Raw genomic sequence first — 13,993 nt, 5'->3', positions numbered from 1 at the left:
TGTATGGACGACAACAACTGCAGCATTTTATCAAACTTTCCTCAACTTTAAGCGTCACTGCTCTGATTTTTTTTGAATGAAACATAAAAAAAGCCCCCACGCTATATCTACACACATGGTGCCTATAGATTTCTTAGATCTTCTAGTTTCAAATGATACCAGTATACCATATCTCCATATATATATATATATATATATAGCCCTATACGGCTTCTGAAAAATCGAAATAATGAAAATACTGATGGCCCGCCAGCCATCGGAACACTAAATATTGATATATTGGAATCGCTATAACATTGTCACGCAAAATATTGCGATACTATGATGTTTTGATTCCCCCTCCACTAGTCTGTTTAATGATTTCTTACAGGACAAATTCAGCTGTCAAATTCAGAGGGTCAACCTCCTCTTTAAAAAATGTTTTTTTGTGGCTTACACAAAAGGTGTGCAGATGTTTTTTTTTTTTTTGAAAAATCAGTTCAGAGTATGGTAGCATATCTGCAATGACAAGCACCCTACATCCCTATATTCTGCAATACACATTAAGGTAGTGTGTCTGCTTACACTTTGACAATTGCTTTATCAAACATTAACTGTAAAGATTACAAGTTTAGGAACTGTTGACCAACAGTTAACCACCAACGTAGTGACAATCTCTCGGTGGAAAATGCTCTTTTGAAATTGTTTGTTCCATACAGTTTTCCAGAGGTTGACTGCTGTTAGTCTGTATTTTACCAATTATACACAATAACTACTGATACTAATTTGGGGGATAATGGGTTAAACAACGGAATGGAACAGCACAAAACATATATACTGTCTCACGTCTCGCTGTTATTACGAGGCAGCTTTGAATACTGATTCATGGCTCAGTATTGTTCAAACACTATTATAATTCCATGTTGAAATAATAGGCCTTTCATGCCAAATAACAAACAGCAGATCAAGAGACAAACGTAACAATCTCTTTTAAGAGAAGCCCCGCGTTCAATAAGGATTAGTCTGACTCAGTAAGGCTTAGCTTAACAAAACATGCCCAGCAGTGACAACAGATAGCAGCTAGTAATCAGGCTGCATTGGTTTCACACTGTTGCAGTGTAGAATGTGTTTTCCATAAGGTTGTATGGTTGCTACAGTAACGTTCAGGCAAAGAGGTAGATAGTACTATTATTGTTTATGTCTGCTATGCAGGAACAAATTGGTTCACAGTGCTGATGTGGCACCAATGGCTGCTGAACACATAAATAAATATTGGTTTATTTAATAAATAAAAAAAGGCACAAGAAAATGTTATTACTTCTCAAATCATAAATACAGAGTGATTAGGGAAATATCTGAACTTGTCAAGCTTTTCAAATACTCCAATATGAGATTGTGACAGTTTGCAGCTGTTTGCAAGTTTTGACAAAACCAGCACGAGACAAGCTGCTCTGCCCTCCTGCACAAATGATGCTTCCTCAGCAGATAATATGCTGTTTGGGAAATCTAGAAGTATAACACCAATTGCAAGTGAAGTGTGAATGACATAAAAGCTAATTAAACGTCCCACGTATCAATGGCTTGACAGCGCTTCTTTCAACACAGCTGATTAACTGTAATATTATAAGGTCTTCTGTATGCACACTGGAAGAGGATGCCTTCAGAAATCAATTGATCTATTTAAGTCTGTGGGTTATTTAGAGATCATAGCCTGCACTTAATTGCCTTTTTAGAGGCAAATGTCATCACAATGTGACAGATAACGAGATCAAAGAGGCCTTCCATTTTCTGTCATTGTAAAGTTGAATATTTTTAAAGTGCTTTTAACAGAACAGGTTTGTCACAAAGTGCTTTCCTGAGAAGACGCATCCCCCTTGTTTTTCAGCTTTAATGGCGCCTAATACGCTGTAAGAGCTTGACCTGCCTTTAATGTAGCACATTCAGCGTTTCAACTGCATCAACACATCCACAACACGACCTCAAGGAGCCATCTCTGCAAAGATCACTATTCCACAGCGAGAGAAAAGCCTTGATCTAAATCTGAAGACTGAATCAGTGTTTTCTATTTAGCTAAAAATTGACACTCGACTGCTACGCTGATGTGACTAAACACAGTCGGAGCTGTTACAGGTCTCCAATTGTAACACGATAATAGCTTTTAACCAATCTGATAAAATTGCAAGTGCTGAAAAAACCCCATAATGCTTTAGTTAATGGGTTCTTTTTAAAAGTCATAATTGTCGAATTATCTGAAACGGCTGAGGAATCTATCGCAGATGCCATTTATTATTTAAGTTTAAAAAAAGTAGTTATTAAACACATCAGAGCGTCTCAAACTAAATCCTTTTCCTTTTTTGCGAAAACTGAGCCACAAAAATCCAACTTTCATGAGGGATCCATTGTGAGCAATCTGTAAGTGAGGAGGAAAGGAGGTCATGGGAGAGTTAGTCGTGTGAGTGACTGAGAGGGATTTTCGTCAGTTGCACAACAACAGAGGGAGGTATTAGACGCTGGCACAGAGCAGCTACCAACTGTTGGTCTGCTACAACAGCAATGAAAGAAGCTGCTTCAAGTGTGAAGAGCTTACTTTAATTATCAGACACAGGAGTCAACAGTATGGCGCATTGTGCTTCTCTCCCTCTCTCACCCAGATATTGTGAGCACAGCAAATAACTTCTAATACACAGTGGCAGTCGAATGCTATGTGGCTCTGACACCTCTTTTTGAGTGCGAGTGCAAATGCACTCTCCAAGTGACTGGAGATGAGTGAAGCGGCGTGAACTCAGGGTGCAGCGGCTTAATATGAAGAGGGAGGCTGGTGTTTTCAAAGTGCAGATGAGCGAGGAGGATTTTGGAGGAAACTAGAATCACCGCCTTGCAGTTGCATGACTTTGCCAACTAGTCAGTCATTAATTCAGACTCCTATGTAGCCGTGACGGTAGAAAATGCGGTAACGCTTTATAATAAGGTCCTTAATAACCATTAATTAACAAGTAATAAGGCATTGTTCTCGCTTTAGATCCGGTAGTTGCAAAAAGCATAGTTAACTTTTAGTTTATAGTGTTGAAAGGCTCATTGATCATTAAAACACCTGAGCATTATGTTAGCACAGCTGAAAACTGTTCTGTGCTGATTTGAGAAGCAATAAAATGATCCTTCCTCAGGCTGGTTGAGTATCTAGAGGTAAAGTTGTAGATTTGTCCAGGTTAAAATCATTATTTCTACCCTTGTCAATGTCTTTACTATAAGTTTTATTCATGAAATGAGTTACAAAATGAATCGAACAGTTTGTTTTCATGGAAAACAACAGACATTCGGATTACTTCATATTTGATCATTTATACCCTGATCAAATATTACAAATATTGGTAACACTTTATAATAAGGTCCTTAATAACCATTAATTAACAAGTAATAAGGCATTGTTCTCGCTTTAGATCCGGTAGCTGCAAAAAGCATAGTTAACTTATAGTTAACTTATAATAGATGAGCAATAAAGTATATTTTAATATCAATAAGCAAACAAAATAAGATTAATAAAGGCATGGCAAAGACATAATGGGTGGGTCATGGGTGTTTGTAATGCCATTATTAACACTTATATAAGCTAATAAACACACAATAATGTTAATAAGCATCTTGTAAGGACTTACAAGGGCCTTATTTCTTGTTAATTAATGGTTATTACAAGGACCTTCATATAAAGCATTGCTGAAAACGCTTTAAATCTCCTTGCAGGTTGAATCACATACAGTAGTGTTCAAAATAATAGCAGTCCAATGTGACTAACCAGATTAATCCAGGTTTTTAGTATATATATAATTTACCAGTAGGTGCAGTAGATTCTCAGAAAACCAACAAGACCCAGTATATTACTGTATACTCTTATGTACCGGATGTTTGCATGAAAATGAAGGGATGCAAAAGGTACGTTCATTGATTGCTTGTAAGAAAAAAGATAAGATGAGACATATACAAACATTCCATATACATTATACAGTTGCATCTCAAGAAATTAGAATATCATAGAAAAGTTTATTTATGTCAGTAATTCAATTCAAAAAGTGGAAATAACACATTATATAGATCCATTACACACAGAATAAAACTTTCCATGTCTTAATTGAGTTAATTTCCTCTAATTATAATGATTATGGCTTACATTTAATGAAGACCTAAAATTCAGTGTCTCAAAAAAATATATGACTCAATACTTGGTTGGGTCTATTTGACTTGAACTACTGGAAATGGATTTCCATGATATTCTAATGTACAGGGTCCCACTAGCTAAGCGAGCCTTTAAAAAATATTTTATCCCCATGCTACCCGCCTCCTCAAATCAATATAAGTGATGCACTAATTTTGAACTGCTCTTAATTGTCTTTTTCTTTTCTTATTCTATGTTTTAACTGCATTCTCAACTGCTGTATGGGTTTAATGAAATTCTGTATCTTTATGGTGAGCCGAAGGCAAATTTCCACTATGGTGGATAATAAAGATTTATTGTATTGTATTTTATTGTACTGTATTGAGATGCATCCGTACACATACATTTCTGCAATTTGGTATTTATTATCAATAAGTATTTTTTGTGTTTGTTTGTTATCCTGATAGTACTTTGCATTTTGCAGATATTGCACATTAGAGAAACTATATTTTAGCATGTTTAATAGGTTAAATAGGTTGTCACATGTAGAAGTATGAACATCAATGAATAAATATATTAAACTATATAAGTGGTATATGACACATATAATAAAGAAGATTACAGAAGGCCTAATATAGGCCCAATGTGGTCGGATGTAAACAGAGATATGGGAACATCCAAAGACATACCAATTCTGGAAGTGTGTTTTACACTGTACAGGTCTAATAGTTGGAAGGGAAGTTCCTTTGCGAGCCAAAAGAGGGGAAATAACTTTGCTCACAACTTTGAATTGTAATTAATTGTACAATTTCTGTGATTTAAGCACTATTGTGATCTTATCTGATGTATTCCTTTTCATTTAATTAGTACTGTTTTTATTTTATTTTATTTTTGCCAGATCGGAGATAACATATCAATGTTGTTAGTTAAAATGTCCATGTTTAATTCAAAGTGCAAAAAAGATAATGCTTTAAATATGGAAATTGCCTCAGGAATAATGGCCAGAAAAGTGTGATACTTTAATGTCATGGTCAACTTTTGACCTTTTGAATATGAAACGTGTTACTTCATAATTTTACCCCATTAGACATTTGTGTGAAATTTTGAGATAATCAGTACATGAATTAAGTTATGACCAGAAATGCTTGGTCTTTTTGAGTTCACAGTGACCTTTACATCCTAATCAGTTCATCCTTGAGTCCAATGGACATTTTATGCCAAACACATGGTTTTTCTTTTTACTTTTTGTATGCACTATTGCATACAGCATGTATACAATTAGGACATAGATCTTCATCACAACATTGCACAGTAGAGGTGGGGGAAAACATCGATACAGCATAATATCACGATATTTTGCGTGGCATTATTATATCGATATATGACCACCAAGTATCAATATTTAGCGTTCCAATGGCCGGCAGTCAGTTTTTTCACCATTTTAGCAGACCCACTTTTAGGAATATACTGGGGATACTGGTATCATATGAAACAAGAAGATCTAAAGGATCTATAGGCACTATGTGTGTCAGGATATTGTGTTGAGAAGTTGTTGAAATAACGCTGCAAATTTAGGCTTTTTTTATGTTTCATTCAAAAAAATTCAGAGCAGTGAAGTGAAAGTTGAGGAGAGTTTGAAAAAATGCTGCAGTTGTTGTTGTCCATACATGTTTGATATCAGTTAAGATCAGTTTGACTGAATACTTTGTTGGCCAGTCTGTAGTTTTGACTCTCATTGTGGAGAAATAAATTTAGATTAGATTAGATTAATTACTTTATTAATCCCACAATGGGGAAATTCAACCTCTGCATTTAAATCATCCTTTTTTACACACAAGTGAACACACCATGCAAGGAGCAGTGGGCAGCACATTACTGCACAGAAGTAATGACAGAAATAAGAGAGAAGCGAGATGAATAGACTGAGAATTTTTATTTTCAATTTTTGATTGAATTTAATTTTGTGGACACAAAATGCAGTTAAACAGTTAAAGCATCGGGTTAAAATCATATCGTGGGGCCTCTGCTGATTCCCACCTCTATTGCACAGTATATATATGAGTTAAGAGTTCCATTTGCAAAGGATTGTGGGCCAGAACAGCCAGAAAAGCATGCTTGCATACCATAGAACACATCTGACATCCTTGTATTTTAGGCATGCTGCATACTGTAGTGTGTAGTGTGACTCACTAAAAACTTTTCTGGCAAACTGAAAAGTTGTGTGGGTATAGGAATGCACAGCTGTCACTAGCAGAGATCCATTAAAATAAGTGATATAAATCATTCTCGATGAACAAAGAACTAACACAGCAGTACAAATCAGAAAGGTAGCAAGCTTGATGCTAACACTGGATGTTTTATGGTTTGTCATTGGAGGTTTTCGGCCTGACAATGCCACTTTTATCCTTCGTTTTTCATTGATAAGCTGCTGTGTGTTTGAGTTTCCTAAAAGTCTGTTCTTGAAACGAGAACCACTTTCCTTGAGCTCAAAGCATGCCCTTGATCAAGACATTTTACTGCTCCAGTGCAGCTACTTTGTGGTCAACAGAACAAGTAGGAGGCTTTGCTGGGCCGCTGCTTCCCTTTCATGTGGTCAACTAACCGTCTTAAGTTGTTTCTCTAAATCAGAACATGCTCTTTAAAAGACTCCTTGGTTAAAGAAGGAAGCTGAGAGAATACTTTGTGAGTATTTTAGGATCTCTTGGTTGCATGACCTATTTATTCCAGAGGGATAATTTATTCTTTAGAGAATCACGTCTACTACTGTGTCCTTCATAAAGTTCACTTTTATTTTAGGTTTATCTCTGACAAATGATAAAAAAGGTGAATAATTTCTTATTTCCATGTCATGACACATAATCGGCCTGTCCCACATGGGATTATATCACAGATAGAGTTTGAGAAAAACAAGATCCTGTGGGATGGAGTGCAGCAGGAGCTAAATCCAAACTGAAAGGCACCATTACTCAGACAGCATGAACTAAAAAACTGCCATCAATCCTTCAAGAAAGAAGGGTTTCTTTCCTGAATGCTTTGGGAATATTTTGCTGCAGATGGCTCTGTTGTAATAAATCTAACAAGTTTTGTGAGAGACGCTTTGCAAGATGGGGGAATATTTTTAAATGGTGGGTATTTGAGTGCATGAAGCAATTTAAAACTTGAGATTTCCAACTCAAAGTAGACCTGTCCCAGATGTTTATACCTTCCCGCCAGGCACTTGACTGTAAGGCCTGGCTCCAGGAGGGCGCCCCGGTTTCCCTGATCCAAGCGGACCTTTCCAAAGACATCAATTTGTTCTGGAGGATCCTAGAGGGAGCTATTACCCCCAACAAAAACCTGCCAAGATCACAAGATCTGCAATCTATTATATTAATATTAATACAGATGAAACAGTCACTCTATGTAAAGGCATGGGGGTAGCCCAGATTTCCTGGAGTATTAGTAGTTGTGGCCATGCAGGACATAATTTACATTTGGCCATTCATAACTATTTCATACAGGTGCATCTCAATGAATTATAATATCATAGAAAAGTTTATTTATGTCAGTAATTCAATTCAAAAAGTGGAAATAAACCATTATATCGATCCATTACACACAGAAGAAATTAAATAAACAAGGAACACAAAGACATTAAATGTTTCATTCTAATTATAATGATTATGGCTGACATTAACTCATTTAAGCCGGGAAAGCATTACTGCATTTCTACCATTAAAGCGGGGAAAGTGGATATGTCGTCTTGTAGTATTTGTATTTTTTCCCGCCTATTTTCAGTCTCTTGGCCAATGAAATGCATCAGAATACACACAATGTCACAAATAAACTCAACTTCTCATGAAAGCCACAGATATAAGCTCTCAAATACTTTTTGAATTTCATTTCTATTTGCTACAGAGGCCGAAAAATCGATTATTTAGTAGGCGTTGACACTTCTGTTGAATTTCCAGAAAAACTTCAGGTTTTAGGGGGTTATTTCAAAATTGCCCAGAGGTTTTACATGCATTTTTTTCCAATACTTGGTTGGGGCTATTTGACTTGAACTACTGGACTTTTCCATGATATTCTAATTTATTGAGATGCACCTGTATGCTTCAAATTATCTGGCAAATATCTTACTGGATGGAGGAGACGGAGGACCACAGTTTACCCCGGAAACCAAAATCACTCAAAATTAAAATAATATTGGAGATTTTAGCACCACGAGCAAAGTGTCACAAAGCTATTCTGGTGAATTGACACCAAAAAAACGTATAGATAAGGAGAAAAATATGCACTTTTGATTTAGGCGTGAACTGTCCCTTTAACAACACATTTATCAGTATTAGCTTCTATTAGCTTTCCTTCGAGGCCACACTGTGATTCTCAAATGCAGCATATGGCAAATCAGCAAGAGATGTTTTGCACGAAAAGTGGAGGTGTACCTCTGTGTGTTTATCACAAACACCTTACAGACACAAAGTGAAGAAGATGAGTGTGACTATGTTGTATTGGTTGTGAAAAACAAGTGTTAAATATATTAAGTGCTTGCTAATTTGGCATCTCTGTTTGTGTCTCTGTCATTGTGCTGCCACTTTTCATTCTGAACCAAGCTCAGAAAAAAAATTCCAGTGTGCTGTCTTCAATTTTTGTTCGAGTAAAAAATGTTTTGGACCCCATGGGGTACTGGAGGCTTCTGCAGCCGACAGTAATGGATATAATCAAAGGAAAAAATATAATGATCAAGAAAATACTCCCGAAAACAAATACCATCATGCTTCTTTGGCGTGTTTGGAGCTGTTCTACTGGAACAAACTACTGCTGAATAAAACTATTTATACCACATTTGCACTGTCAAAAAAAAAGTGTGTTGTCCTTCATGAGGTGTGGGTCTCTGGAGCAGTGTTGCAGTGGATCTTCTGCTCTGTTTGATTCATCTGCCCCTTAGGAGTGGAGGTGGGCAGGAGGTGAGGGACGTCTCTAAGTGCCACTTACATTAATGCAGCAAAACTTGCCTCTGGAACTCAATGGAGTTGAAGTAGGCAAGAGAAGGCTTGTGGTGGGAAGCAACTGGACCAAGGGCTAAACAGACTTATCTCCTATTATCGCATCGATTTTTTTGATCTCTCTCGCGCTCCCTTCCTCTCTCTTCTCCTTCCTCTCTCCGGCTCAGAGATTCATCTGGAGTGCTGTGAACTCCTCCTCTCAGTGGGCAACTGTGAGATCTTCTGGCTGAGAGCTTTTAAAAGCCCTGTGATTGCAGACCAAACCCAGCGCTAGGTATTCACCTGAGACTGGAGATGGTTGCCACGGTAACGCCCGCTGTTGGCCGTGCGCTGGCACCGAATAAATGCACGCAGTAGGGGAGGGGGGTGTGGTGGAGCGCCGGAGTGGGTAAATCCATTTGACAACAAAATGCGCAAACATGCCAAACCTCTCTGACTCGCCTGCGACTCAGAGCAGATCCCTGTGGCATTTGGATCTCCAGATGTTTACCGCACCCTTTTGACACCGCGCATATTTTCATTACGCCTCCAAGGTATGAGGAAATCAGTCCAGCTTATTGGATTTTGGAATGTGAGCAATGAGGATGAAGGCCTGCCCCGGAGGCAGAGTGCAAAACTCATAAGAAATGCAAACAAACATATTGATCACTTTAATTACCTTCATTGTCCTTCAGGGTGAAGTTGGGATTAACTGGTAGCTGGCTCGGCAGAGCGAAGGAAAACCGCTGTCCGTTGGCAAAGTCATCCTTATCCACCGCCGTGACGGTCTGGATCACCTGTTGTTCACAAGACAACATCTAATTAGCCGCAGCAGCACACTCCAGGATCTCCTCTCAATTTAATTGCATGCAGGACAAGGAGCTGCTTTCGGTTTTGATGCGTGTCTCATGATTTGTTGATCATAATTGGTCAGAGTCAGAGTACCTGTGACCTACAGCCAACTGTCCGTGTATCATTTTCTCCTCTACCTGTGCTGCTTGAAAAATAGTGGCTGCTCGCGACGCTCCCATTTCAGAACATTTGGTATTAGGATGCCAAGGGGGAGCTGGCATCCAACAATGACAGGGGTGCTCTGAGGGCAACCTCACTGCCACTTTTGTCAGCTTGTTACCCTTAATTGGTAAAAGACACAGTGAGAGCGGGGAGAGAGCCGGCTTTAAAAAGAAAAACGACCTGATAGCCCCTGTCACCACGGGGAGTTCTTATCTTCAATGTGAGAGTTGGGCTGTTGTTGTGCTCCTGGTATACTCGTACACGCCTCTGTCTTTAACTCTGCTGTATTAGGACGTACTTTGTGGGTGCTTGTGTTTACTTATGTGGATGTCATGGCCGACAGGGTGCCACTGGTGGGAGGTTCCGGCTGAAACGAGCCCTTTTTTCTAGTGTCAATTGCCCTAAAAGTTAAGTCATAATGGATGTGATTTCCTCCAGTGTGAAAAAGCAGCTAACAGCCACTTGATTACTCTTAAAAATCAGGATAATAGGATGTCTGGAAAACTAGAGGATATAATACAATTGGCTGTTCATTTGTAAATGCTTGCCTGAGGAAAGATCTTGGTTGGTTTCTGAGTGGTAGCAAAGTTGTTCTCCATAATGCCATTTGTGTTTAAGAGCATAATCACAGTCTAATGCGCTCGTTTGAATCTCTTCAGAAATCTGTGAGCTTCTTTATATAGAGGTCAGGCTGTAAAGTACCGCACCACATCTCTTATACACAGATGGAATTAACAGTTTCACATCATAGAATAGCAGCGCTGTGATTGTTGAATTGGTGAGATTCCTCCTCTCACTGTTGGCACATTTAGGTGTTTTTGTATTAGCACACTCTTCAGATCCAAAAATCAGACCCTTAATCAGTTCATCATCTATTGGCAGACACACGTTTCGGCACCTGCTGTTCTCGACGCCATTCACAAATCTTGAACCTTGATTTTTTGATTTGAGAGTGGCGCCTGTCAAATTTCAACATGTTTAATCACGGCTCTAGCACTAATAGAAGGTCAGGGTAGTTCATTTTCCCCCCGATTAACACTAATAACACTGTTTATGGCTTCTTAGATGATTATCACTGATGCGAAAACATGTGACAATTTCCATAATGGAGCACATTGCCATGTAATTTTCTATATTCCAGTTATATTAAGCCACTAACTAAAGACTGTAAACCTTAGATGCAAACTGATATCAATACAGTAGAATACTGTTATACAGTGTAATGCTGTATATTGCAATGAAGTTATGTGATTACAGAACTTTAAGAAATGTTTATTATTTACATGCATTTTCTGTAAATTTACAATGAAAAGTTTTACAGTATACTGTAAATATTCAGAAATTAAGTGACGAATCTGTTGTAAATTTACAAGAATACAGTAATATACTGCACATTTATTTCTACTAATACACTGTACTTATAAAAGTAAAAAAAACAAAAAAAAAACTATTTTTTTTACGAGTACTTACTTTAAATTTACACTGAAAACGTTTACAGTAAAGGCATAGAGAAGCTGTTTTAAAGCATCAGGTCATTTTAATAAGAGGATAGGTCCATTTTACTAGTGATTAAGTAAATATACATACTATTCATATAGCCCATTATACCATAAACATACAAATAAATCAGCATTTAGCAGCAGTAAGTAATAAAAATATGAAAGGGATTAAATGTTCCCTGATGCAGTCCTTCTGAGTTCAGTGACATACAGAGTTTGAGTTGTTCCTTGTGGCCTTCGATTTACAGTCCAAAGGGCCAGCCGGAACACAGCGCTTTTATTCTGAGTGTTGTTGATGTGAAGTATCTGCAGATATATTTACCGCCTTCCTGTGTAGAGCACTGTCAAATATATTGCAAAGTTGTTGCTGTGACTTGCCAATCACATTCCCTGCAATACTAACAACCTTGGGGAGCTTGTTTTTGCTTTTTGCACTCAGGTTGCAGAACCATGCTGTTATGTCCAATGATAAAATGCTTCGGCCGGGCTTCTTAAACGGCAGGAAACCACAGCAGAAATATACCTTTAACACTGATTTAACTCTTAAGCTGCACTACCTATACAAGTCATAGGGCAAACCTCTCTTTCTTGTGAATTTACTACTTTAATCCCAGAGCATATCTCACTTTTTTTCTCTTGTAAATAAAAATCTTTATTCTCTGAAATTCTGTTTTATTCCTCAGAATATTACTGCCTCTACTGCCTCTTTTTTATTTTACCTACTCTTAAAATGCTGTTGTAGGAATTAATGTATAAAAATTTGAAATGCAAACATATTCTGAAACATTAAGAAGCAGATCTTTTCTTTCACATATGTTGTCAGTGAAAGTGGCAGTTCTGCACAGGTGTAATCATATTTTTTTTGCAAGTGTGCATGCATACATGCGCGCAACCATGCATGGTTTTTATGGATTTTGTGGTATGAAAATGATTATATAGCTGATGGGCCAAAAATGACCCCTAAGACAAGATTTTTACCCCGTTGGTGTGTCCTTCTAGGAAAAGAAATTGAAATTCAAGTTGTAAAAAGATCATTTGGGGGGGTTCCTATGCTGTTTAACATAGTGGTGGGTCATTTTTGACCCCGAAGACAACACCATCTCCCTATTTTTCTTGTAAATAAAAATCTTTATTCTCTTAAATTCTGTTTTATTCATTAGAATATTACTGCCTCAACTTAAGGTTTATATATTATTTATTTATTTTTTACCTTAAATGGTCTTAAAATGCTATTGTAGAAATGAATGTGTGAAAATTGAAATGCAAACACATTCTAAAACATTAATGAGCAGATCTGTTCTTTCACATATGTTGTCGGTGAAAGTGGTGGTGTGCCGCTGTCTCATCCAACACATTATAATTCTTCCCACTTAATCCCCTGGGCCGAGAACCCTGAGGCTGTAATGCAACCTTAATTCAAATTTAATGCAAACCTTAATTTCAAACTTTTCTTCCACTAGCTTAAAACTATTAAAAATGTATTTAGTTGTGTCTTCCCGGTCTTTACTCCATCATCCTTTGCCGAACCGCCTTTTCAGCCATTTCCATGCTGCTGATTGCTCTATATCTCAAAAACCTTCTTAATTTGAATGAATCAAAGACTACTGAGAGCAAATTGGAATGAGCTTCGATTTAGAGCTGTCATGGCTTGCTGCTGAGATACTCATTTTAAATGAGCGATGATTAAGGAGCTCTCTCCAATGCCTTTACAGTTTCTTACTGCTCAGCTCTCAGCGAGCAGCCCAAACTGCTGAGGGAAACAATAGTTGGGTGCAGAATGCATGCAGGCGCTGAGGTTAATGCACGGCTCGGTGTGTCGGTGCTGCAGAGACATTTGAATGTGTGAGGAGATAGAGAGGAGAGAAATAGAGCAGATATAAGAGTTGTTTTTCTAGGCGAATCCTTACACTCACCTGTCCCGGCCTTGAGCTCTCACACACAATGACCTCCTCGTCTGTGGCTATTTCTGGCGGATTGTCGTTCATGTCCAGCACCTGGACTGTAACAGGAACGTGGCTTAGGAGGCTGGGGTTGTCTGTAGCGGAGAGAGAGAGAGAGAGAGAGAGAGAATGACAAAGAAGATGAAAGTCAAATCCAAGCCTTAATAACACAGCGGAGCGTCAACACTGTAATGTGAAACTGGGACAAACTGTGCTCTTCTTGTTAGGCTGCGTACGGGGTTTGTCTTGGGCTGTAAAAGCACGGAGGGATTCAACGTTGCAGAACGCAAATTTTGTATATTAAAGCACATCTGATCATCTTCGTGCAGCATTTATTCAACCCAGTCGGCGTGCTTGGTTCTGATGCATTATTTGCCCCTTACTCTGCACGAGCAACTCATCAGGCATGTAAATCATACGCCTTACTTTAGATCAAGTAACAGCCTTAAT

General features: G+C 38.1%; 1 protein-coding gene across 2 annotated transcripts in view; it reads right to left on the bottom strand.

The window, feature by feature from the left end:
- Positions 1–13,993, bottom strand: part of LOC131961911 (cadherin-18) — a 221,817-nt gene that overhangs the window by 15,484 nt on the left and 192,340 nt on the right. For both annotated transcript variants that reach the window (XM_059326836.1, XM_059326835.1), the window contains exons 9-10: positions 13,517–13,638; positions 9,770–9,887 (exon numbers count right to left, since the gene is read on the bottom strand). In XM_059326836.1, coding sequence (XP_059182819.1) covers positions 9,770–9,887; positions 13,517–13,638 — 240 coding nt within the window. The remainder of the gene's footprint in view (positions 1–9,769; positions 9,888–13,516; positions 13,639–13,993) is intronic.

This window comes from Centropristis striata, chromosome 23 (assembly GCF_030273125.1).
Source record: "Centropristis striata isolate RG_2023a ecotype Rhode Island chromosome 23, C.striata_1.0, whole genome shotgun sequence".
Taxonomy (NCBI): domain Eukaryota; kingdom Metazoa; phylum Chordata; class Actinopteri; order Perciformes; family Serranidae; genus Centropristis; species Centropristis striata.
This window is presented reverse-complemented; position numbering and strand designations above follow the sequence as displayed.